General features: G+C 33.3%; 2 protein-coding genes across 9 annotated transcripts; both read right to left on the reverse strand.

The window, feature by feature from the left end:
* Positions 1-712: 712 nt before the first annotated feature.
* On the reverse strand, positions 713-2,056 carry LOC142627293 (universal stress protein A-like protein). The gene is made up of 4 exons (XM_075801115.1): positions 1,737-2,056; positions 1,434-1,543; positions 1,076-1,194; positions 713-921 (listed from the first exon to the last, which is right to left on the reverse strand). Exons 1-4 carry the CDS (start codon positions 1,918-1,920, stop codon positions 837-839), a joined length of 498 nt encoding a protein of 165 aa, XP_075657230.1. The 5' UTR covers positions 1,921-2,056; the 3' UTR covers positions 713-836.
* A 10,338-nt stretch (positions 2,057-12,394) lies between these two features.
* On the reverse strand, positions 12,395-22,333 carry LOC142629675 (TMV resistance protein N-like). Of its 8 annotated transcripts, XM_075803710.1 has the most exons (12): positions 22,113-22,333; positions 21,609-21,872; positions 19,616-20,180; positions 18,900-19,411; positions 16,359-17,499; positions 15,875-16,147; positions 14,978-15,778; positions 14,056-14,863; positions 12,902-13,023; positions 12,734-12,821; positions 12,494-12,615; positions 12,395-12,410 (listed from the first exon to the last, which is right to left on the reverse strand). In XM_075803710.1, the coding sequence occupies exons 2-8, from the start codon at positions 21,755-21,757 to the stop codon at positions 14,222-14,224; spliced, it is 4,083 nt and encodes a 1,360-aa protein (XP_075659825.1). In that variant the 5' UTR covers positions 21,758-21,872; positions 22,113-22,333; the 3' UTR covers positions 12,395-12,410; positions 12,494-12,615; positions 12,734-12,821; positions 12,902-13,023; positions 14,056-14,221. The 8 variants fall into 8 exon arrangements, with proteins under 8 accessions (XP_075659825.1, XP_075659822.1, XP_075659824.1 ...); XM_075803707.1 differs by having other exon boundaries at positions 12,734-13,023; XM_075803709.1 differs by lacking the exon at positions 12,395-12,410 and having other exon boundaries at positions 12,490-12,621.
* Positions 22,334-26,502: the final 4,169 nt, after the last annotated feature.

Raw genomic sequence — 26,502 nt, forward strand, 5'->3', positions numbered from 1 at the left:
AAAGACCCAAACCATCTCCACCACCACCGCAGTGAACCCATCCCACAATAAACCCACAACGAACCCATCGGCACCACCATCAAACCCGCACCACATATGCCGATGTCCACTGCTTCACGCTGATCCATTCACACTCCGGCTCACTCCGCCTCTCCTACGAGGACATCTGGCTCTCCTTCGTGCAAGTGAGTTTTTCGAATTTGAAGGAGTTTGAGAGGTTTTTTTTTTTTTTTTTTTTTTTTTTTTTTTTTTTTGCCTTATTTTCTTTTTGTTTGAAGAGTTAGGTTCCTGTTTCATTGAATTAGGGTTTTGTTGTTGTTATATTATAGGAATTTAGTGTTTAGAGTCGTTGAATTCGAGTTGGAGTGTGTTAGGTTTTTGTTGTTATAGTTTTTTAGGGTTTGGGTTTAATGCTTGTACAAGCTTGTCTTAATTTTTAGACTAGGTAGAATTTTTAATTTTTGCATTTCATTCGAATTGAGCTTTTTGAATTTGAAATGATTTTGTTATATATATATATATATATATATCAGTTTGAAACTTGAAATTAATGAACTTATCTTCATGCCCAGGAGGCTTTTTAGCAAATTCTTCTAAAGCAAACTTGAAATTGATGATTGTAATCAGTGGCTTTTTAGCAAACTAATATATATATATATATATATATATATATATATATATATATCAGTTTGTTATATTTCTTTTGTCTTTTTTTTTTCTTGCAAGATTTGGAAAATATGTACTAAGCCTTAAGCCACTGATTACAATCATCAAGCCAAGTCTGGGTGGTGAATACTCATTCATAGTCATAAGCTAAGAAAAGGACATCTAGAAACTCATTTATCATCTGTATGCTTCACGATCACCACAGGACACTTCACATGCTTGGCACAGTAGTCACTCACACTCCCAAGAAGGGCCCTGCTAATATAAAAAGAGAAGTCATTTCTTTGATCCTAATAGACAAAGAAACCCAAAATAATATGAATAAGGTAGAGTTCTGAGTTAATTGAAAATGATTATCATCACTCAAAAGTTTCAAACAATACCACAAACTTAATGTCTATTTTGGTACCTCTTAAAAAAACCATATCCATGGCTTCCCATTACTAGGGTGTCAACCCCAAGTTTGTTCACGATACTACATATCACATCCTTGGCTTCTCCACTTCCAGTTATTTTCTCCACGTTTATCTGCATAGAGTCCATCAATAACTGATCAATACTAGGAACACTCTTCTTTTCACAATATTTTTCATTACTTGTTAAGGTGGTAAGATGTGATTGAAACAATATCATTTTCATACTACCCATCACTAAACAACTTTTATTATAAACCAATGACAAGAATTTATTTAAGTAGTTATGAAATTGTTTATGTCCCTATACTTTTTGAACTAAAAAGGCTGGTGTATCAAAGAAGAGAGGTTTACATTGGTGCTATAGCTCCTGATGACAGATTCTGCTCTTGTCATCACTGAATTCACCAGGTCACTGCCATATTTTTCCAAAGCTGAAATAACATCACTGGAAAACACATACCCTGTAAAATCAAGTAATCTTTCTCTATCAATATGGATGCACTAAAAATTGGCCACATAAATCACTTCTTGCAGACTAATTTTGTTGTTTCATTTCAGTTCAAATCGAGATTAAACTAAAACCATATGGTGACTTTATATTATGTAGTAATCAAGACTATAAAAACTTCTTCAAAGTGAGAAACAATTGCAAACCTGCAGCATCAAAGGAGGTGTATACAGGAGGTGGTGGTTTCACATAGAGAAGCACAAGGGTGTTCCTACTATTATGAGAAACAAGGTTGCTGAGACACCATGATAAGGCATGCATGCTCTCCTTGCTCTCATCCACTGCCACCACAATCTTGCTCTCTGTGTTCTTCATATATGTTCCTTCCATTCTCTAGGACCTTAAAAAAAGTGTTTAGCCTCAAGTCTCTAATATATATGGCTCTTAGGAATTTCCCAGCCTTAAAATGTTGATAACAAAGAGAATAGGAATCAACATTTATAGCTGTTAGTTGTTGTGGGTTTTGTTAGTCATTATCTTCCTGTTTTCAAGTAAGCAAGGAATTTTAGATTAATTTACATAAAATGTACAATATTATTTGTCATGGGTTTGAAACTAAAAAGGCTGTCTAATAGTCAAACATTAATGAAAATATAACAAAACAAGTGGAAAAACCTTTTTGGTTAGGATGAACATTATTAAACCTAAACCAAAACCAATAGTCATGCTATGTTTTTTTCTGTTGCCGTGTGATTTTCTTGTAACATTGGAACAAATTCTGCTGCAAGAAAATTACAATCCATCATTTTACCATCAAGAGCCATGCCAAGGGTCATACAACTGTGAGGACCCCCATAAGATGTGACCATCCATGTTCCCTGTTTAGGCTTCATGATTGCACCAATGTACCACTTGCATGACCCATCCATGCATTTCACATACAGTCTACTTTTGGTCGACCTACTAGTCAGAAAGTTTATGTTATGCTTTGCGGCATAAATTGTTAATGCACATTTCACCGCTTCTTTATTCGCAAAAATCAACCCCATACAAAAATTCATGTCTGCATTCCAAGAAGAAGCAAATGCTTGCTCACCAACTTCAGGATCAACCATATTTTCCCAAGTGTTTTCATAAAATGATAAGGCGAGAGGTTCATAAACGGGGGTCGCATTTGTAACATGCTGAACTCTAACAGTAGGGTTTGCATAATCTTCATCACATTCATCCATATCATCAACATTAGGATTGAGAGTAATTTCATGGTCATCAACACCCCTATCAAAGTCACCTTGCTCAATCCTCTCTTCGTACTCATCTCTATCGTCAAGATCTTCCCCAACACAGTGTTCGTCTTCATCTTCAACTATTGGAAGTGTAGAGGATTCACCTCAATGTGTACAAAATTGATCTTCATATCTATTGCCAGGTTCGCTCTCAACTGTTCTTGGTGTATCTTGAAAAGGGGGTGTATAGCCTCCCAACGTGGTGCATTGATCATTTAGGACTGCTAACTGTAGAGATGTAGTTGTTTGTACAATATCCTCCGTGCCGACTTTTGCACGCGGCTCCAAAGTGACGTACAACTCAAAATTTGCTACTTGTTCCCATTGACGCATCTTGTGAAACATGAACTTCACATGTTTGTCTTCTGTTATCGCCATATATCTGTAATTAATGCATTAATTGAGGACTTCATGTGGAGAACGGAAAGTAATATGTATGTCATGCAAAGTAGGGTTCAGTTGCAGCTCTTCCATAATTTTTATCTTCAAATCACTCAAAGTCTTTAACTTATGGCGTATCATCATATAACAGCACTGGATACTTGGACCTTGAAATGGAAATCTGTTATAAGGGTTGGCATTACTAAGGGATCCACCGTAGTATATATTTATATAGATCATTATCAACCTATAAATCATCAAGTGCAATTGTGTTAGTGACAAATTTATAACTCTCAATCAACATCAATCACAAAACTTTGGGTATGACATGCCAACAATACTAACCTCAACCAAATTTGCATATACTCACATCCAAATCATTCTAGAGGCATGACTTTCAAAACCCATTCAAATAAGATATGATGAACAAAAATATTATAGCAACTACTTACCCATTGAAATCTTTGTTACAAATCTGAAACAACTATATCTTGAAATAATTTATGCTAAAAAGACTGTAATGGGTGTCTTAGGTATCAAACTCATAATCCATTTCATACCAATGACAAAAACCTAAAAGTACTAAATATTCCTAACAATTGATCACAATATTTAGTACTAAATATTCCCAATATTAATTTTTTTTTAAAAAACCTAGCATATTATTAATCACAATATTTACACTAACAAAAAAAATATTCTCAATATGTTGTAATAACATAATTAATCACAATATTTGGTACTAAATATTTCCCCAATACTAAATATTCTCAATAATTAATCACAATATTGATTTTTTAAAAAAACTTTGAAAATAATTTAATCACAATATTTACACTAACAAAAAATAAACAAATATTCCCAATATGTTGTAATAACATAATTAATCACAATATTTGGTACTAAAAATTCCCAATAATTAATCACAATATTAATTTTTTTTTTAAAAAACTTAGCAAATAATTTAATCACAATATTTACACTAACAAAAAAAAAACAATATTTCCAAATATGTTGTAATAACATTAATCACAATATTTAGTACTAAGTATTCCCAATAATTAATCATAATAATAATTAAAAAAAAACTAACAAATAATCACAATATACTAACAAATAAACTACCCACAATATACTAACAAATAAATTAATCACAATATTTACACTAACAAACAAAAAAACAAAAATTTTCAAACTAAAAAACAAAAATTTTCCTAATATGTTCTAATTGTTTCTTAAAAAAATAACCTAGCAAATAACCACTATATTAACTAACACAAAATATTATCAATATTGTAAAAACATTACCTGAGAGTTGATGAAAGTTGAGTGTGATTGTTGTGTGAGTGAAGAGAGGAAAGTTGTGAGAGCATAAGAGAGGGTGTGAGCCGGGTAAGGGGGGAAAAAGGTCCCAGTTGGAACCCACATGACACGTGGACGGGCTGGGGACCATTCATAAAAATCGAGTTCAGTAGACTCGATTTTTAAAAGCAAATAAATCGAGTCTACTTTACTCGAGTTATGTCCACGTGCCCGAAAAGCCGTGGGGACCAAAAATCGAGTCCAGTAGACTCGATTTCCTTTAAAGTGATTCCACGTGTGCACGTGACCTGAGTGTGAAACGTGGTAGACTTGGAAATTGGAAATCGAGTCCAAAGGACTCGATTTTTGTGCCTACGTGGACTCCTTGTCCAGGTCAGCCGGTGCTACGATAGGAAAATCGAGTACAAGGCACTTGATTTATAAGCCCAAAATCGAGTCCAATGGACTCGATTTGTTACAAACCAAATTTGTTTCAAACCTTTGCTTACTAATGATATAGTTTGAATTCTTTAGTTATTTATGAAAAAACGCCAGTTTAAAGGGTTATAGATTCCACGTGGATTTTGTCACTTTGAGTTTGGGTCATTGGCGTGGCCCCAAAACCAAAAGTACATAAAAGAACAAGGAAAGGTGGAAAATAAAAAGTGACCACAACATCATTGAAAGTTAGGAACTATACGCTGTTTTTCTTTTTCTTTTGGATAAGTAATCCTTTAATAAACATTGTTTTATTCAAAGACTCACACGTAAACATTGGTCTTGGTTGTGAGATGTTCAAAGAAACTATAATTAAGGATTTTGTATTTAACTGATTAGAGTCCAAAAAGGAATGGTGAGGGAGTCAAAGCTTTCAGACTAGTCTTACTAGGATTAACATAAAAGCCTAACACAACAATTTATGCTTTCATATTTGGGACAACTAAGATTGGCACTGGACCACTGGTAAGATTAGGATAACGTGTTATAAGTGAACATGTTCATGGCACTTGGCTTGTCCAGGACAAAGACATGCACAGCCCACACACCTAATATAAAATTGATAGGATTTTGGTAGGTAGTCTTGTTTTGATTGATTTGAGAACCAATGACTATTTTTATTTATGTTTTTGGGTTATAGAAACACATTTTTCTTTCATCAATTATATCTCAAAACATATATAGCCACACTGATAAGTGATAAGTCCTACGTACACACCATGGGCAGCTCATTGCAATGGAATATTCTTAGAGTCAAAGATTAATCTTTTGAAAATTGCCCTTGAAATGTGATAGCCCACAACCTAACATTGTGTTCATGTTCAGACTAGCGTGGATGCCACAATGAGATTCCAATTTATGGTACATCTCTTTGTGGATGGAGAGAAGAGAACTGAGTTTGGGGGATAATAATTAGGATTATAATGTTCAAAGGTAAAGAAGCTAATAGTCTAACTCAATAACATTATTTGATTTTTTTTTTTGAATAGGGAGTACTTAGATTTGAATCCCCAACCATAATTAGAAGAAAAATAATATTGTAATACACTAAGTTCATATGTGAATGTTTGTTAGAGGAATTTTATTTGGAGAGATTTTGTTGGATTGAATAAAGTGAGAATCAAACACTAGCATGAGAGAGAAGAATGTTAGGCTGGAAGAATTTATTTGTCTAAAATGATGGAACGCTCATGCTTCTTTTGAGTACTTTGTTGAGCCCCCCCACCTAGTTTCTATCTCTTTTAATTGTTCCAATACGTGTGGCTAATAACTTAGAGAAGTTGCAACACAATCAGGTGGGACATATGAAGAATTCAAATTTCACTTGTTTGAATGAAATTGGTGTACCCTGTGAAGTATGGAGAGTTGTTTGGGGTAAGCAATTTGAGTGTCTTTTTGTTAGAATACATATTCCAGGTCATTGAAGACCAAATCAAGACATTAATTTCAAGAGAAAATTATATAATTGATTACAACAAAAATTTGTTCAATTGAGACAATTAATATGCAATTCAAATTCAAGTTCAAATTGTTTATTACTTATTTTTGTATGTAATCCCACTAAAACAATGGATTCTATTGTAATGTATTATCAAGAAAATATGTACAAGAAAATATGACTTTTTAGGCTCTTGTCCCACGAATTTAGGCCACAAAGTCAAACCACGTACACTATTATGTTTTCCTTTTGTTTTTTTTAATCATCATAATTTCTGCACATATATAACTATTCTTCGTTGAATAAATGGTCTTAAAGTTTTGTTAGGAGGGAAGGGATAAAATTTGGAGACTTGCAATTGTGTTAAAAATATAGGAAGGCTTAAAGTAAATGGGCTTCTTAGGAGATATGCAGGCCATATAGACTAGTTTTTTGAGTAGTATTGAGTAAGAGAGTCAATTTTGTATCGTCCTTATTCACATTCCACCAATTCCACATTCCTCCCGTAGCTTCCTACTTCATGAATTAAAAGACTTCATCTAAGTCAAGATCAGACAAGTCTGTTTTGATTTGACTAGGGGAATGAAATATTTCGGTACCAGTTGATATTGATGTTCTGTTTTGGGTTACTACTCTTTGTATACTTATGCACGCGTGTATTTAAAAGGATATATATATATATATATATATAATCAATCAAATCCATATATATTATAAGCTCAAACATTAGCCTAATACACTAACCCAATGCATTAGCTTAAATAATACGTATTTTCTATGACATTTTTTTATTTTAAAATATCTTTTATTGTATCAATTGAAATATCTATTTTGGGTGAAACACCCAAAAATTGCCAGTACAACCTTATATTTTATCTGATGATACATTTTAGAGGAGTAGCAACTTATTTGATGGCCAATGCGATATATATTGCCGGTATAGCTGTTACTGGTATGATATTGACTTATTTGGTATTAGGTTTGTTCTTTGCTTTCATTAATTTGGGGTTAGAATTAATATGAGGATTAGGTTTTGCTATAATCTTTTATGTTGGGGAACTAAATTTAAACTATGTGTTTCCTAATTTGCTTTTGATTGCTAAGAAGGAAGATGCTTTTGTGTTCTGTAATCTTGCCTTGATTCTAAAGAGTTGTTAGACTTAGAATCCGTTTGGGAACATTTTACTTAGCTAAAATTGAAAACTTTTTGCTGAAAGTATTGTAAATAAAACTAAAAGGTAACTGAAATAGTACAGTGAAGCCATGAATAGTATCAAAAAGTGCAATGAGACCGATGAATAGTAGTAAAAATAAACTAAATAGTAAAAAAAACTGACTTTTTAAGCCAATGCCAAATGCAACCTTAGACTACGCATTTGGAATCTCAAGTTTATTCGAATTTCGAACCTTTTATGATTGGGAGTTCGAACTTGTTGATTTTCTTATAAACATATGTATTATATACTCTGTTGCTAGTGAAATTGATTGTAAGAGATGGTAGCTAAATAGTAATGGATAATTCAGTGAAGATCATGATGTTAGTATAATATATAAGAGGGAAATAGAATAAAAGTCAAATTGGTGTCTATGAAGTTGATGCATGAAGCTAGTGGTCCAAATATTCACCTTGATTTGAAAACAATATTCAAAACTCGTGGTACCCAAAATTGGACTTGGCTTGGTCCAATGTTCTGGACCGTCAAGATCATGACACGTGGTTAAAAGTAAAGACATGTCATAATTTTGCCGGGTTCGTTGCACAAAGTATTAGATTCAATCTTTGGCCTCTGATATTAATTTACCATGGATGATACACTTGGAAAATGTTAACTTTTATAGGTACATATCGTTTTTCTCTATTATTATTTTTTTAATAACTTTTTGTGCCAACACTTGAGAGATGTGTGACAAATTACTTATTAGTTCATCCATCTTCAATTTAAATTCAAATGAATCAAATCTCTCCTCCAATCAAAAGCTTTGTAGTTCAATGGTATTGAATGATCTCCTTTATGAGAAGAACTATAATTCAAATCCTCATTCCCTCACTTGTTGTAAAAATTTATAAAAAAATCTCCTCTCCGCCACTTAGTAACAATTGAATTATTATAAAACTAATTCAAAAAAAAATTGTCTATCTTTTCCGCCAAGCACAATCTTCTATCCACCATTTTACTTTCCTTTCCCTTCCTTATTATTTTAAAGCAAACAATAAATTGTTGTTAAAAATCAATAACAATGAACAAAGGAATTTCTTGGGTATTTTCACCATTCGGAAGCACTTATTTCTCAGTAAATGCCTATGCACCTACGCTACTCACAGAAACCTGATTAAGTGAATAGGCTCCAAATGTTCTTTAAGATGACAACCTTATTCCAATCAGCTACTATGTACAAGTCCAATTGAGCCTACCTTCTTAACTCTGTGTGGGCAATTATCACCTTACAGAAAGTGTTTCCACCATGTGTAGAAGTCACATTATTGTTTATGATAATTGTTTTCTACTCAATTATCTCAACTAGAGATCACTTTCTAGTGATTACTACATGAACATGCATTTATTCCCTTAAAACGAAGAAAATGTACAAACATATAGTTCATTAATAATCGTTCCTTCCAATAAAATTAAAGCATCTTTTTAACAGCTCACTATTAGTGACAATGCCTTTGTTGCCTCTTATTAATGCAAAACCTGAAGATAGTGCTCACATTAGTCCAAGGAACAAGAAACTCGAGACCAATATTGAGTTAACTAAGCAGCAGAGATTATGAGTGTCTAGTTAGACTTGTAATTCAGAACAGAAGGGAGAACCACTAAGAAAAGCAGCAGAACAATAAGAGGAAATGCTATTCTAGCACATGCTTGCCTTTCTCTTTAAGCATGGAGAGGTTTTGCTTATTTCTTTTTCTACTGTGAGCCGTTAAATGAAGGATGAGACCCCAATTGTCAGACAATGAGGCCAAGCCGTGCCTTGTAGTTTGCTTAAACTCTTCCTCATCATGCTGATGTACAAGACGGAGTCCACACTTCACCACCGTCAATTCTGGGCAATCAGTAACAATTGAAGCCTCAATATGATTACATTGATTCAACCAATCTGGAAATGAGCTACGTGGTATATAGGATAGCCACATGAATCCACCTAGATGTAACAACATGACATCGTCTTTAGTAAGGCAATAGGCACGGAGAGGTTCCAAAGAACCAACATTGCTTTCCAAATGACAATAAAGATGATGAGCATTTTCTGAATTAAGAATGTCTAGGATGGCAGTAGGATCCTTGATGTTGACTGAGAAAGAAACACATAGAGTGAGTCCCCTCCAAGTAGTATCATCATATAAATTTGGACGGAGATGGATTGTCACTGGTGGCTCACCACTACGATGGTTGAACCACTCAAGAATTTCACTTGAGGAAAACAAGAATTATATACCAAACTTCGATCAAATTCCTGTAAAATAGGAACACAATGTTCAATGAGAGAGAATTTTTCGACAATTCAAAATTTTTAATCAGTAAAAGAGGGGGTGATTCAACTATGGCTCTCCTTATAAGGGGGATCAGACAATGCCACTGATGACTGAACTAGAAGGGAGCTAGATAGTAATTTGAAAGGAAATACACATTAATTTGTTACCTGTAAATCACTTGTGCTGAGTTGATTTGATCTTCAAGATAGATGCTATCTCTACTGCTTTGCTCCGGGTAAATGGGTCTTCTCAACCTTCCAAGGTTTGGATCCTCATAAGAACAACCAGCTTCATTCTTTGGCTTATCATTTGGAGAATCACTAGCTACTGAAATTTCTGAATCCAGATTATCACTTGTGATAGTTGGATGCTCATGGACTGAAAATGAAGCACATAAAACTAGTCCTATCCAAGTACTAGCATTACTGAAATTTGAAGGTAGCTAGATAGACAGAGAAGGGCCTGTACTTTGATGCCAAAACCATTCCGGAATTTCACTTTGGGGAAAACATTTATTCATAGAGAATGTTTGATTTGAGGATGCTTTTGAGGATGATTTTAATGGTCAATGTTCCGCTGAATCTTCCTGAATGATGTCCCAATTGTCATAAAGTGAAGCCCTCAAGTGGAATCAAATTTACCAAAACTCTTGTTCATCTTGTAGGTACACAAGACGAAGTCCACATTTCTGTACAATCCAGCCTGGACAGTCGCTTCCAATTGAGACCTCTATGTGGTTGCATTGATTTATCTTTTCTGAAAGCCACCAATATGGTATATAGGATAGCCAAATGAATCCATGTAGATGTAACCACTTGAGTTCTTCTTAAAAGGTGCTGTATACATGGAGAGGTTTCAAACCACCTATATCCATATCAAACAGACAACTAAGGTGGTGGGGAATTTCAATTTCCAGATTGTCAAGAAACTCAGTTGGATACTCTTGGACTGAAAATGCAGCACATATAGCAAATCCCAACCAATTAGAATCATTATGCAAATTTGAAGGTAACTAGATTGTCATTGAGGATCTAGAAGCGTAATGGCTGAAGAACTCTGGAATCTTAGTAGGAGGGAAACAACGATCATATGGATAGTGTAAATGAAATTCCTGTAAAATAGATATATTGATAACTATTCAGTAACACAAACAATGTTGGGAAAATTTCAACAAAATATAAATTTGATAATTATAGACTTATAGTAGTCAATATTTGATAAGCGTTTATCAATTGATGGCATAAATATAAGAGGTTTTATAAAGAACTTTTATAAAATTTAAACTCAATTAAAAAATAAATTTTAGAATAATGACGTGGAAAAATATGAACTTCCAAAATGCAAAACCTTTTGTACAAAAATTTGGGCGTTCAAAAATTTATGGGATTATATCAGAATTATTATAAAAAAGCTCTTCACAAGTGCAACATGTGTATTCAAAAGTTAGATGTTTGAAGTTCATTATTTTTTATTTGATCTTATTAGTTTAAGTTTTTTAAACTTATTATAATGTATAAAGAGTATTTTGTATCATTTAAGAAACAGACACCAAAAAAGTTGTGCTCTCTTTAACAATGGTATAGAAGGTTATAGATGGTGTAAAGTGTAAATGAAAGTCTTGTAAATTAGACATATAAAGGTCATGAGAGAAACAGAGAGGTACCTCAGAGTGTTCTCGACGATGACAATAATGGATTGGCCCCCTAGCATCAATGAATTTTTGATAGCAAGTTGCACGAACTTTTTCCTGATAATGTGGCACTCTCAATGTCCCATTAGATCTGCCAGTTCCACTGGTTTCTCCCTCATCTTCTTCATCATCATCATCATCATGGCTTTGCTGCTTTATTTTTTCCTGAAGCCCTCTCAATATCCCATTAGATCCACCAGTTCCACTGGTTTCCCCCTCAACATTATCATCATCATGGCTTTGCTTCTTTGTTCTAGATTGATGAGTAGTAAATTGATGGATGAGATCGGAATTATCAGAAAACATGGTTGTGCATTGGACTAATGTTTGCACCAACTCTCCCACATTTTGCTGGTACACAAGACCGTAACCACAGTTCTGCACCATCAAGTCTTGGCTATCACTACCAAATAAAGCAGTTAAGAGATTGCAACAATTCAACTTATCTGAAAATCGAGCATGAGGTACATGCATGATCCAAATGAATTTACGTTGCTTTAACCAAATAAATTTGTTGTGTTTAGACTCAGTGATGTAATAGTTATTTGACACCGTCCAGCTGCCCATGTCACTTCTCAAAGAACAAGAAAAGCCATGAGAAATTTCTGTAGCCAAATTGTCAAGAATGAGAGTTGGATGCTTGTGCACTGTGAATGTAGCAAATAGAGCAATTCCTATCCAGTCAGAATTAGTATAAAGATTTGGAGGTAGCTGGATTCTCAATAAAGAACCACTTTGATGGCAAGACCACTCCGGAATTTCACATTTAGGAAAACAATCATTATAAATATAGCGTTGACTAGAGTAGCCCTGTAAAATAGAAAATATGGAGCTTCATGAGAGAGTGAAAGAGAGACAGCGAGAGTGTGAGTGTGAGTGTGAAAGAGAGAGACCTGAAAGTAGCTTTGAAACCAATGCTCAAGGCCTCTATTGATACAATTACTGAGCTCATTCTCATCCAATACGCTTAACTGGATAGAACTGAAGTTTGAATCGCTTGTAGCACCGTCGATACCTGAGTCTATTCCAAGTAAAGCACAAATTCTCCTTGTTCTCATCAAATATGCTGTTTATGCAAAAAGTTGAATTGAGGCAAGTTCTTAAATGGACAAATGACTATGGATATTATTTACCTAAGGACAAGCATGCCAAGAGGCAATTCTTTGAGTACGTGAAAGGTTTGTCATTTCCTCCAACTTGTAGGAAACAATGTGTCTCATCCTGTATTTGTAATGCAGGGTTAAGCCGAGTCTGGGTCTAAGTGGCTTCATCAATGTGCAGAGAAGGAGCTTCAAGTTTACCTCAGTGTAGAGGGCTCATCAAAGGATTTTTATTAAAGGTTCCACATAAAATTTGCTAGATTACCCTTGTCTTCAGTTCACAACATGCCATGAAGTTTGAGATGCTTATAGCTCATAACCTTCTGCAGAATTCAGAACTGGGTCAACATATTAAATGCTGATTTTCATTTTCCAACTATCTTTTCTACTTGCATAAGACTGACTTGGAATTGAAGCTTACCCATTAATGCTTGTCTTGTATTCTAAATTTCTAATGGCAGTCAGGTGACTCGAATTACTTTGAAAATTAAGTTTGACCTTTAGAGGATTGGCTATAAAATGTGGACAGAGGATCCTAAAGGATAGAAAGATCATTTTAAATGCAAAACTTCAAGGAATAAGAGTTATAACAGCCGCTACAGTTGCTATGCCAACAATAATGAAATCGTGGCCCTGCGATCCTCACTATATCAAATATTCCTAATTAATAGAGAGAGAACAAAAAATATTAAAGACCTATGCTTTTAGATTATATCTTTGAAAATCAGCTCTTCAACCTGTTAAATATGATCTAAATTCTTCCAGAGACCCAACCAAAGACATTAAAATGCACAGCCTTTCTAATTTTTGGTTAGCATGTCTTAAATGACTAGCTAACCTAGTAAATTATTATAGACCATTCAGGTGTGATGCTGTAATGCAAATCATTTATGATTTATCTCAAACAGTCTTGTACACAGCCAACAAATTTGATGTAGCTTCTAAAATTCAAAATGATACACATTTTATACAAAAGTCAAGATTCTAAGCTAATGGTGTACATACTTTTTTAAATCAAGAAACCAATTAAGTCCAAACGAATGAATAAAACTAGGAAACAATTGCAAGATCTTTCTTCACCATGGTAAGCTAAGCAGAAATTATGCATCTCAATTTGAAAAATCAGATCAAAAAAACACAAAATCATACCAGACAGAGCTCGCATCCTAGGCAAAAGGAAAAAAATAAAACCAATTAACCAAATTACAATTTTTAAGTTCAGAAACTTATTCAGTTCCTTTTTTTTTTTTTTTTTTTTATACAGAAACACAATAAATACTTAAAGTTGATATGATATCCATTGCCATTGTGTAACAGATGCAAATGAAACAGGGCTACGAAAAAGGGAAACATACCTTGGCATCAAATGCAAAAGAAACCGGACCGAAACGACAGCGGAGAAACAGTTTCAATGTGATTTTTTGATTGAGGCATATTTCTTCAGAGTTCATCAACGTGTCCTCTGTTTCTTCGAAGTTGGCAAGTACTCAACAACATCATCTACTTGGACCCCCAACCTTTTTATAGAATACCAAATAGGTGCATTAGAGAATCCCCATAATCATCAGGATAATCTTCATGAGGAGTACAGGTGCATTCTACGTGGACACCCCACCTTTTTATAGAATAAAAGGTTTTAGATGCAATAGAAACCTCAACAAGATTCTGGTCAGTTGGATTTGATTCAGTCAAACGTCTCTGTAGAGACCGTTGAGATGGAGAATATAATAATAGAGTATTTTCATATATATCAGCATTTAAGTAATCATTCTTTTTATAACCATTGATGGAAATGTCAACGCAAATGTCAACAGTGACATCAAAGCAGTCTTCGCCATCAAAGCACACTCCTTCCCCAATACAGACAACCAATTTTGGAAATTTGCGACCAACAAAGAAAAATATGGAATTACCAACACTTTGATGATTAAACCATTTCGGCGTCTCAGCTCCCCAAAAAGTAAAAAGATGACTTTCAAATTCTCCCTCAGTTTCAGATGGGAAATGATTGGAGAACTGCGGATCCATTGATATGTCCCCATCTTCAGATTCAGCACCCTCAGTTTCAGATGGGAAGTAATTGGTCAACTGTGGATCCATTAATTTGTTGCTTCTTGCCCTACCACATACTCTACTTGGTAAAATCCCAATAATTTCTATTACCTACATGCAATTAAAAAATTTAAGATATTTTTCACTTACCAAATCTCTTAAAGTATTTAGAGAAAGTAACATAAATTGTTTCTTTATATATATATCTTAAAGAAAGAGAGAAACCTGATTCAATAGCCCGCTTGGTGATTGGGTATCCAACAACATGCAATCCTGTGCATAAACCCTCCTTATCGATTGTGGAAGTCCTTGAATTTCACGAAGAAGCTTGCAACTACTAATCTCAAGCTCTTCTAATTTGGGAAATCTGCTAATACTTTCAGGGATGGTAACAATATTGGTTCCAGATAGATCTATCCATTCCAATGCGGGGAAGTAATTAGGCTTCATCAAAAGATCTAATTCAATTATGCCTTCATGGTATCGTAAATCCAGTTGTGTCATGTTCACAAACCCATATCCGGAAGAGCCATCAAAAGAATTCCACATCGGTCTCAATTTGGCAGTAGGAGTACTCAATCGCCGAAGCTGTTGCAATTTATAAATGCTATCTGGAAGATCCCGAAGGTTTTTGCAATCATCAAGCCATAATTCCTCAAGCTTAGTGAGATGCTCGATTGATGAAGGCACCTCTCTAATGCCACTATTCTCTAAACTTAAAATTTCTAAATATTTCATTTCTGGATAAAAATTAGGGAGCTTCTCAAGCCTTGAGCAGCCAAAAAGATAAAAAGAACGAAGAGATTTCAACCTGAGCTGGCTTGGAAGAATTTGAAGATTTCCGCAATTATTGAGAACCCAACTTCTAAGCTTTTCATGAGATCCAAAGTACTCATCAATCTCAACTAAATTTCGACAAGAAGAGAGGTCCAAATACTCTAAATTTGGGGCCCATAATTTAGGTAATTTTGTAATAAATTCACAACCACTGAGATTGACATCTATCAAATTTTCTAACCGACGCTCCTGTAGGGAAAAAAAAAAATCAAAAGTTAACTACAACAAATTTTGAAATTAAAAAATTTAACAAAAATCCCAATTTAAAAATATACATAATCATACCTGTGAGATTAGCTTTGGCAATCTAATGCAACTATTTGGCATCTCAATAGCAACAAGTTGTTCAGGAAAATATTCGGATGGCCAGTGAAAAGGATAATTGGGCCACTTAAGAAATATTAAACTATGGGGAAGAAATTCAAGTGGTTTACAAATATCTACGTTCTCAACTATTAGAAATTTGAGATTTTCCATCTTTTTGAAAGCTTCCACGTGTAGTTGCACTTTTACCGCTTGGGGCGGATGCAACATTATGCCTCGAATTTTTTCTGATCCCTAATTGGAGAAGCATCAAGTCAACTCATAATAGAATTTTCCAAATGTATAATGATTTTAAAATTTTAAGCAAAAATAATACTGATGAATTAAGATTTTATAAAATGATAGAAAAAAAAATGAAAGAAAAAATACAATACATCTACCTAGTGAAAAAAGAAAAAAGAAAATAAAATAAAGAGCAAAATAATTGAAGAGAAATTACTTATACCTTATTTCCAGTTAGTACTTCAAGCGAATCCTTATAACAACATAACCTACTACGTTTTTCGAGGATGTCTAGTGCTTGTTGTCGAATAACTTCCCTGCCCATTTGTTGTATCAAGTCATGCATTGACAATCTACCACGTCGATCAACAGTTATGAGACACTTATTGATAAGTCTCGGAATACCAGAACCTGGATATAATTCACAAGCATCTAATATCTTTACAATGTAATCTTTGTCCCATCCTTTGAAGAAACATGCAATATCGAGAAAAATATCTTTCTCGGTGTCCTGCAATCCATTATAACTTACTTGAAGTATATTTTGAATGCGCTTAATGGGAATTTTCTTATACTTCTCTAATGCACTTTCCCATTCATCTTTAGCTCTTCCACATAAATCACGAGCTATTATTTCCAGAGCAAGTGGAAGGCCATTGGCAAAATCTATGAATTTAGTTGCAAGTTTAGAATAATCTTCATCAGGAGGATTGTTTCTAGGAAAGGCATGCTCTTTAAAGAGTTGTCGAGCTTCGTGTTTGTTTAATTGCTCGACCTTGAATTCCTTGACCTTGTAAGTTGTACAAACATTTCCTTTAAGGGCAGTTAACGAGTGTCTATCTCGTAATGTTATAATGGCTCTACTTCCGGGAGCAAACCAATTACATTTTCCTAGCAAATTTTTTATTGGTGCCGAATCATCGACATCATCAAGAATTATAAGAACCTTTTTACAGCGAAGTGTCTCCTCTATCAAAGTGATTCCTTTAGAACTGTTGCCCACTTTCCATTTTCCATCCCTTGAGATGTCATTAAGAAGTTGCTTTTGTAGTTTGATTATGCTAGCATTTGTCCCTAAATTTTCTCTAACATTCTCTAAAAAGCTGCTTCCATCAAAATGTTTAGCAATTTTATTAAAAACAGCTTTTGCGATTGTAGTCTTTCCTACTCCGGGAAGGCCATACATCCCTACCACGCAAACTTCATCTAACCCAATATCTAAAAGTGACTCTATGGCCTTTGCACGAGAATTTATTCCAACTGGATATTCAGCAACATATAACGGCATCCAATTTAATTTAGCATTTGATATTTCTTCAACAATGTTTTGGATGAATTGAGATTCAGATTTATATGTAGCGTTGCTGACAATCATATAGCATAAGAAAACATATAATTAGATAGATTAGCAGATGAACTACGAATTCAAGATATCTAGTAGTGAGTTATAGCACACAACTGTCTTTGATATTAACATCATATTAGAAATATAAAAATACATGAGAGAAACTCGTAATTGGACCTTGTTAGACTATTTAACTTTGTACTAGATCAGTGGTGGCTTCAGGAATTTTTTTAGATTGGTCATTAAAAATTTAAATTAAAAAAAAGTTAATAAAAATAAAACTTGAATATACGTATTGACATCACAAAAAAGAAAAGGCTCAAATACATGAAGTTTTTTATTTTCCTTTTACAAGTTTTTATATTTTGAAATTGTTGTATGATAGTTATACTATCAATGCTAGCAGCTACATCTTTTTCAATGTAAACAGCTAAGCAATCATTAAACTATTGATCTCCTATTCAATTACCCATATATTGCGCATTGACATCACACCAAAAAAAAAGCGCTAAAATACCTGAAGTTTTTAAATTTCCTTTCACAAGTTTTTATATTTTGAAATTATTGTATTATAACTTTATTATCAATACTAGCAGCTACATATTTTTCAATAAACACTGTCAAACAATCATTAAACTATTGATCTCCAATTCAATTACCTATATATTGCCTAAATAAATAACAATATAAATAAAATGCATTATCTTTTTGGAAAAATGTCACATAAATCCAACAAATTCAGCTAAAGACTAAAGTAAGCACTAACGGACTAGCTAATGAAAAATGTGCATTTTAAAAACAAAATAATAATGATTTTAAAATATACCCTTTGTCAACACAATTTAAAAAATTACAATTAAATTAATTTGGGCTTTTAGACTAATTTTTTTGTTTGGGCAATTTTTGAAAAGTGCTCCGTTCATAACATTTTCGCAACACTTTCACAACAAAGCCTATAAGTGGTAAATTTATACTAGTTCTAATTTGAACCACCAATAATAGCCCGCAACTTAGGATTTTTTATGAAAGTGTTGCAAAAATATTATGAACATAGCATTTCACGCAATTTTTTTGTTCAACATTCAAGGAACTAAAATTTTGGAGAGGTTGAATTCTATTTTTAATGGGCTCAAATTTTTATTTAGAGTGTTCAATTTTTTTTTAAGTGGTCAAGATTTTTTTTTTAGGTGGTCAATGACCCATGGTAATTTAAAATTCAAATTTTCTTTAAGGTATATAAAGTAAATTTTCAAGGTTAGGGTGGTCATGTGACGACCCTAATTAACACTTGACACCGCCCCTGTACTAGATGATATGATCAAAATAGAATACTTTTGCATGCAGTGGTTATGACAAACCAGATTAGTAGTATAAAACTAGTAAACTCATGAATCATGATGTCAACAATTAGATACATACCCTTTCTTATAATGCCATCCAGATGCCTTAGCTGCTTTTTCAAGAGCATCCCTCCACCTCTGCACCTTGTCCTTGTTATTCTTGAACTTCTTTTCATGATTAGCCAGTGCAATTCCAAAGTTTCCATTTTGATTTCGTATTTCAGATGGATCAACATTGTAAAAAATTGGACGAATTTGAACCTCTTGGTCCTTTTCTCTACACTCAACAATCTCAGCAAGTTCATCCAAGCACCATTTGGACTCTGCGTAGTTTTCAGAGAAGACAATAACCAAAATCGATGAATTTTTTATGGCTTGGATAAGTTTTTCCGAAATTTCTTCTCCCCTCGGAAGATCAATATCATCGATGAAGGTGTTAATGCCTTTGTTGCACAAAGCCTTATATAAGTGGCTGGTAAAACCTTCGCGGGTATCTTCACCTCTAAAGCTCAAGAAGACAGCATACTCCCATCGGCGAGTGGAAGAAGAAAAGCTGGCTCCTTCATTGTTCAGGGAAGCCATTGATGGGATCTATAAATGGAAGATTAAAAAAAGAGTGAATTGAATCAGAGAAAGAAGTAGGAATCAGATCAGTGCAACAAGATATGTGTTTGGAATGCAATTAAAGAGAAGAAAGTATTAGAGTGGGGTGTAGGTATAGGAAAACGAAAAATGCAGATCTTTTTAAATTAAAAAAAAAATAGTTGTAGAGTAAGAACACTAGTGTAAACACACCTGTACAATTGTTCTTCGTTCCATATTTACCCTAGTATTTGCAGAGAATGACAAGGCAGGAAGTGTGTAGGCAGGAATTGTGTTCATAATGTTCTGAACACTAATAGCATTTTCTGCATCAGTTTCACCACAGTCATTTTGAGCATTTGGAACTGTGACTTGTAAACTTGTGGTTGTTTGTTGGATTTCCTCGGCGCCAACTTCTGCACGCAGCTCCAACTTTATGTACAACTCAATAGCACTTACTTGGGCTGTCCTCTCCATCTTGTCAAACATGATATTCACATGTTCGTCTGCTTCTAGCGTCATATACTTGTAATTAATCTGATGCTTGAGGACTTCATGTGGAGAACGAAAAGTAATTTGTATGTCGTGCAAAGCAGGGTTCACACACAATTTTTTCATAACTATCATCTTTAAATCATTAAGGGTCTTCAACTTATGATCAATTTGAGCATAATAGCACTTTATACCCGGCCCTTCAAATGGCAATCCCTTGTTCGCATTGACATTGTTAAGCGGACCACCGTAGTATAGGTTTATATCTATTACAGTCATTGTGAACCTATTAGAGTCAATTGTAATATGTTAGTTACAAAACATTTTATCTAGTCAAAGTAGAAAACATTTTATTTAGTCAAAGTACAAATTCCAATTCATTTAAAGGACATATCTTTCATTACATTCTTACGTTAGACAAAAAATGTCTTCAAATTAGTCCTGATAAAAAAACCTAGCTATATAACCGTTTCATACCCAATACAAAAAAGCCCAAATCCTTCTTGGGACTACCTATTTCATACCCAATACAAAAAAAAAAAAAAAAAAAAAAAAAAAAAAAGGAGCCAAAATCCTTCTATGATCATGATAAAAACACACTCTTGATAAGAGCCTAACATTACTAAAGATGCTGAATAAATTTTGCTAACAAAAACCATGCAAATAAATACTCAAAATTTACACTAAAAAAACAAAGTTGTATATATTCACAATATCATCGTATCTTAACTAAATTATGTTAAGTATCTACCAAATAAATAAACAAAGTAAAACCCACACCCCAACAATAAATAATACCAAACTACAATGGCAATAAAACCCCAACCTGAAATGTAAATTTGTTAAGAGGGAGGGGCAGTTACAGAGAGAGGCCATGTGGTGTGAGATAAAGGCAATGTGGTGTGAGACGTGTAGGCGTTATGGATGAGTGAGCAGTGAGGCATTGGGTTTGTTCTGGGTTTGAGTGTTTCTGTTTTCTGCTGAGTGTGCTACGTGTTTTAGTTTTATGCTGACATAAACCGATCGAGTCTTGTAAACTTAAGTTTACTTTTTATAAACTTGAGTTTGTAAGACTCGAGATCCATGAGGCAAAAACACCTCCACATCAGCAAGTGGAACTCGAGTCTTTGAGACTCGAGTTTTATATGAAACTCGAGCTATAAATACTCGAGATGTTACTTTACTGAATCATTTTTAACGTATGCTAACTAACAACATACAATTCCAAAATTATGCTAACCTGCAAATTACACTCACATGTGTACATTAGTGAGTGCATAATAGAAAAAGTGGTGAAATTTACCCAATATTGCTCAAAACTCACTCACATCAGGCTATGTATTACTGTGTAAATATGCAAGCTAGTAGCTAGTTACAATGACCATGTAAATATACACCATTACTTTTTTTGTAGCTTTGTACTTTAATTTTTTATAATATTTTCTGTCCCCTCCCTCGTCATATTATCTCTCTTCCTCTAACTCTATTCTCTAACTATCTCCTCTTGAATTCCAGCGTCTCTACAAATTCATCAAAATCATCCTAAATTTAGATCTAAACTCATGAAACCCATTTACAAAAATTTAGATCCCAAACTCATCAAACATATATGAATCATTATACCCATTATACAAAAAAAATAAATAAAAAATCATCAAACCCATATTGCACAAAAGAAGGAGAAGAAGAAGAGGTAGAGGAGAAGAAGAAGCACCAGCACCAGCAGCGGCGAAGAAGAAGAAGAAGAAGCCGTAGAGGTGAAGAAGAAGAACCAGTAGCGACAGCTGGGCGGCGAAGAAAAAGCAGAGCAGCGGCAGCGGTGGCTGTGAAGAAGAAGCAGAGCAGCAGCAGCGGTGGCAACATGGCTGAGAGAGGGGTGAGAGGCGACAGATTTAATTTGTGGCCCACCTCAAAAAAAAAAAAGTTTGTGTCTGTGTGATAAAAAAAGCCATCGGATATTAAATTGGGGATTCTTGAACTACAAAATAGATATGTATCAGGTACAATGAAGCCAAAAACAGAGAGAGAGAGAGAAACCGGTCACTAGTGCGGTTAAACCCACAAAACCGGAAATTTTATTTTTGCAGGAAACCGTTCCAACCACGGTCAAACTGTCCGGTTGTCGAAACCGTACACAGGTTTGCCGGTTTCTTTCCCCAAATTATTTTTTATTTTTCTAAAAACGCAATGGTTGTCAGGACTCAAAAGCCGAAGTTACCTCTTTTTTTGCCGGATCTGTTTGTTTGGGGAGAGACTGACGAGATGGCTTGAAATAGATTAGAGGCTTTTTCCAGATCTTCTTGTTTGGAGGGTGAATAAGTGAAGTAAGCGAGATTGAGGCTGGCCTGGGTTCTGATCGTGAAGTGAGGCGGAGGTAGAATGAGAGAGATGATTGAGAACTGAGAGAGGGTCAGTGAAAGAAAAGTCTGTCAGTGTGAGAGTACCATCATAGATATATTTTTTCTATTAGCTTATATTCTAATGTTCTAAATGAAAAATGCATTTAAATAAATTACTGGCTTAAATAAAAACCAAAAAATAACTAGTTTATTTTGTTTATCTTTTTTTGTTTTTCACCGTGTATCTCAAAACTTTTTACTAGAGATTAATTATTATTCGTGATGCGTTGACCCTAATTGAGGAGCACACTAGTCGAACTTAAAACAAGCACTTTAAGACCAAGAGATCAATCACTTGGTCAATCCACATAGGTTTTATCTTTTAATTATTAAAGAGTGAGATAAATAGATTTAAGCATGTAAACAAGGGAAGTAAAAAAAAAAATGCATGTAAGTGCTTATGAATTCAATTGGTTTGCTGGTTGCTTAAAGGAAACTAAGCCCTCCTAATGGATAAATAGACTATTTCTTACTCAATAATAAATAATTTTTTAGCTTACTTTATTAATTGTTAAGTCATATAAATAAATAGTTTTACAAATAAAACTAACAATTAATTTTTTTTTTTAAAACCTAATTTTTATCTAATAATTAAATTTAAAAAAAAACCCTAATTTTTATCTAATAATTAAATTTTTTTTTTAAAACCCAAATTTTATTTACTACAAGTAGATAAGAATTATTCAAATATTAAGCTAACAATTTATCCTAATATTATCTAATTATTGAACTCCTAAAAAGATATTAAGAACAGTGTTAAAGTTTCCCTTTTTCAAGCCCGCGCTCCTTGGTACCAATGACAAGAAATCAATTCACTGTCAAAATTATCAGCATTGCGTGTGGAGCCTCATGAGAAGATTAACCCAAAAGTGGCCTAATACAATCTAAACCCAAGCCCAACTATGACCCAAGAACTAAGCACAAAATTAAGAATAACTCAGATTTTTTCTTTGTTCCTCTTGTTTCTTGAGTGCACTTGTATTCATGTTTTTGTTAAGTGCGCCCCACTGTTTCGCCTAACAACACCACTACCCACCCACGTGACCTCGTGAAGCCCAATGAAGTAATTACCAATTAGAGTGATTTTACTATCCAAACGTTTTTAAACTCTGCTTGCCAATTTGTCATCTGCCAATATTGATACTAGCTTGTATTTTTTTTTTTTTAATAATATGTTCTTTTTATAAAAAATTTATTTAAGGTGGGTGGGTATCCTTCTAATTGTTATATTATAATAATTATTATGATGCTATTATTATCCCAAGTTTAACAAATCAACATATAAATAAATAAATAAACATTGTATTTTTGTTGGTGAAAGTTATAAATGAAACATACAATTGAAAAAATAGAGGCCTGTTTGGTAAGAGATTTCTAATAACGTTATTGTTGTTTTGTAAAAATACGTGTGGGTGGAAAAGTGTGTAGAAATACATGTAATGTTGTTTAAACACTGAAAACCGTTGTTTAAACAACAATAACAAACACTCCCTATATCTTTTTATTTAATTGGATTATTTTAATAAATTTTTTCTATTTATACTAATTTAATATAATTATTTATATTTTAAATAATTATTAAACTAATTATGACTTATTATAGGTCTGGGTCTAAAAATCATAGCCAGTTATATGATGCGTATACACCCAATCTATGGTGTACGTACCTTCTATATTTATAGTCTCACAGAAAATATCTTTTATAACAGATATACCAAATCAACCATGTTTTACACTACGAACTCTTGTAGTCTCGCCTGTAATACTAGTAACAATTCTTACAAGGAATACTTTTAATAATACAATATTCTGTTGTACCTTTACAATGGATTTTTCTAATGGAATCAATTTTAGTAACTTTAAAAAAAAAAACATATAAATTTTATCAAAATCAATTGTATCATAACAACAAAAATTAAACTGTGAAGTAAAAACTAAGCATATTAATGGAGTAGTTCAATAAGCTACTTCTACCTTCTTTTCCTTATCAAAAGGGAGTAATACATGAAGAGCAATTTGCATACTCATTTAACTGGCATCCTTACAAGCAGTTTTTCATGAATTATAAAGAATTAAAGCAAATTCTAAGATAATGCCTAAATTTCCCAGAAATAATAATAATAATAATAATTTAAAAAAAAAAGATAATTTCTAAAGCCCTAAAGTTAAACATTCGATATTTTAAAAACAAAATGTTAATTTAAACATATCAAGAAAATCTATTTTGTTTAATACATGAATGAGTTTCCTATAATAAATAAGATGCAAAATATTTGGATTTAAATATTAATGAAACACCACATCATATCAAAAAAGGGGATCTAAAATAGACCAAAGGGAAAGGATTTGTTGCAAACTAAGTTACAGTAACTCCTGCTAAATACACACATATCAAGTGGCAATTTGGTGAAAAATTCAATTTTGACAATGAAGTTTTCATTTAAATATAAGCCTAGACAGGTGTTTATTTGAGGCATTAACATGTTTGCCTTTTTGCAGGAGTTGTTGCAACCTAGTTTGCAGCAACTCCTTTCCCTAAATGAAAACAAAATTATTATTTTAAATAACATTATTTTAATAAGTATCAGTAAAAAAATTCCATGCTATAAATTAATCAACTACATCAATTAATCTTGTGCACTTACAAATTATTTTTAGATTTGAAGTGTTGCAAACTCTTTTGAGATTCCTTTTCCCAAAAAAAAAAAAAAAAAAAAAAAAAACTCCTTCAAGATTGTCTCATTAGTTACAAAATAAGTTTTCAATTTTATTTTAAATTATCGATGGTCAATTTATTGAGATTTAAGAATGAAAATCTCAATTTTTTATTTTGATTTCCAGTTAGCTCAATTGGTAAAGTTTTTTATGATTGAATAAGAGATCTAGAGTTCAATCCTTATCTACACAAAAAACTGATTAGTGTCTTGGTTTGATGATAAAAAACTACCATCAAAAGCGGATGCTATTGATTAAAACTCTCTTAAAAAAATGGAAATCAATTTGAAAAAGGGATAAGATGAAAGGACAACAATCCTCAAGCCAAATTGTGAGCCCTCCGTAGTCCTCATCTTGTAATTAATGTACTTGCCAACTAAATATAGAAAAAAGAAAAATTAATGATCCTCATAATTCATGGTTAGGGATTTGATTAGCATTAGGTCAAATTTTTCTAGAAACGTTAAGTTTGATTTTGGTTTTTTTTTTTTTTTTTTGGTTGTCCAATTAGGGTAAATAGGATTTTTTACATTGTTCCCAACTTTTAATTTTCAAAATTATGGTTTTCACCCTTTTTTGAGATTTAAAAAACAATTTTGACTCGTTAATCGAGGTCGGACAAAATACGGTATCAACAATAGCTAGGACTGAATTTTCTATCATTGCATGTAATATTTCTAGTCTGACATAAAATATCTCTTATAACAAATATACCAAATCAAGCATGTGCTTCACTACCAACTCTTGTAGTCTCACCTACAATACTAGTAATAATTCTTACAGTGAATACTTTTCCTTTTTTTTTCTTTGATTCATAGTATGGGACTTAAAAGTAAATTTTATTTATTTTTCCCTTAAAAAAAGTAATTTCTTTCTTAAATAATTGAATTGTTACAAGAACTAGAAAATGGAAATTTGAACTTCAATTCTTTTCATAAGGAAATCAGTAAATATAAATAAACTATAAAGCTCTTCTCTGGAATCTGATGGTGCAACGTCTGAAAATGACAGAAACTCAAGTGTGGGTGCTGTTATAAGAGATGCTACTGGTTCTGTTCATGTTGCTTGCTGTAAATATCTTCAGGGTCAATATTCGGTGGAGGAAGTTGAAGTGCTAGCTGTGGAGTGTGGTCTAATTCTAGCCAGGGAGCAGAAGCTTTCTCAAATTATTTTGGAATCTGATGCTTTAACTACTGTCAATAGAATCATAGCAGCTGATACTAATGGCTGTCTTGGTCATTCATATCAAGGTATTCGTTGTTTGCTTTCCTCTTTTAGCTGCTGGAAAATTAAACATGTGAAAAGAGATTACAACAAGGCAGCACATGAGTTGGCGCAGTATGCAAGGCAGAAGGAAATGTCTCAGGTCTGGAAGGGAGTTTGTCCTCCCATGATAGTGCACGTTGTCCAGGCTGATTGTGTTTAGATTGTACTGTGTTGAGTTTTCTTTTGCTTTGTTGTACTCCCTTTTCAGTATGGTAATGAAATTCCAGT

The sequence above is a fragment of the Castanea sativa genome, chromosome 3 (genome assembly GCF_040712315.1).
Source record: "Castanea sativa cultivar Marrone di Chiusa Pesio chromosome 3, ASM4071231v1".
NCBI classification, from domain to species: domain Eukaryota; kingdom Viridiplantae; phylum Streptophyta; class Magnoliopsida; order Fagales; family Fagaceae; genus Castanea; species Castanea sativa.

Excerpts from the sequence above, each read along its gene's own strand:
- LOC142627293 (XM_075801115.1), bottom strand. The coding sequence starts at position 1,920 with ATGGAAGGAACATATATGAAGAACACAGAGAGCAAGATTGTGGTGGCA. Across the intron at positions 1,195-1,433 it reads TCAGGAGCTATAGCACCAAT|ATAAACGTGGAGAAAATAAC; the intron begins GTAAACCTCTCT and ends GACTCTATGCAG. Across the intron at positions 922-1,075 it reads GGATATGGTTTTTTTAAGAG|GGCCCTTCTTGGGAGTGTGA; the intron begins GTACCAAAATAG and ends TTATATTAGCAG.
- LOC142629675 (XM_075803710.1), bottom strand. The coding sequence starts at position 21,757 with ATGTTGCCACCGCTGCTGCTGCTCTGCTTCTTCTTCACAGCCACCGCT. Across the intron at positions 20,181-21,608 it reads CTTCGCCGCTGCTGGTGCTG|GTTCACAATGACTGTAATAG; the intron begins GTGCTTCTTCTT and ends TGACTCTAATAG. Across the intron at positions 16,148-16,358 it reads AAGTACTAACTGGAAATAAG|GGATCAGAAAAAATTCGAGG; the intron begins GTATAAGTAATT and ends TTCTCCAATTAG.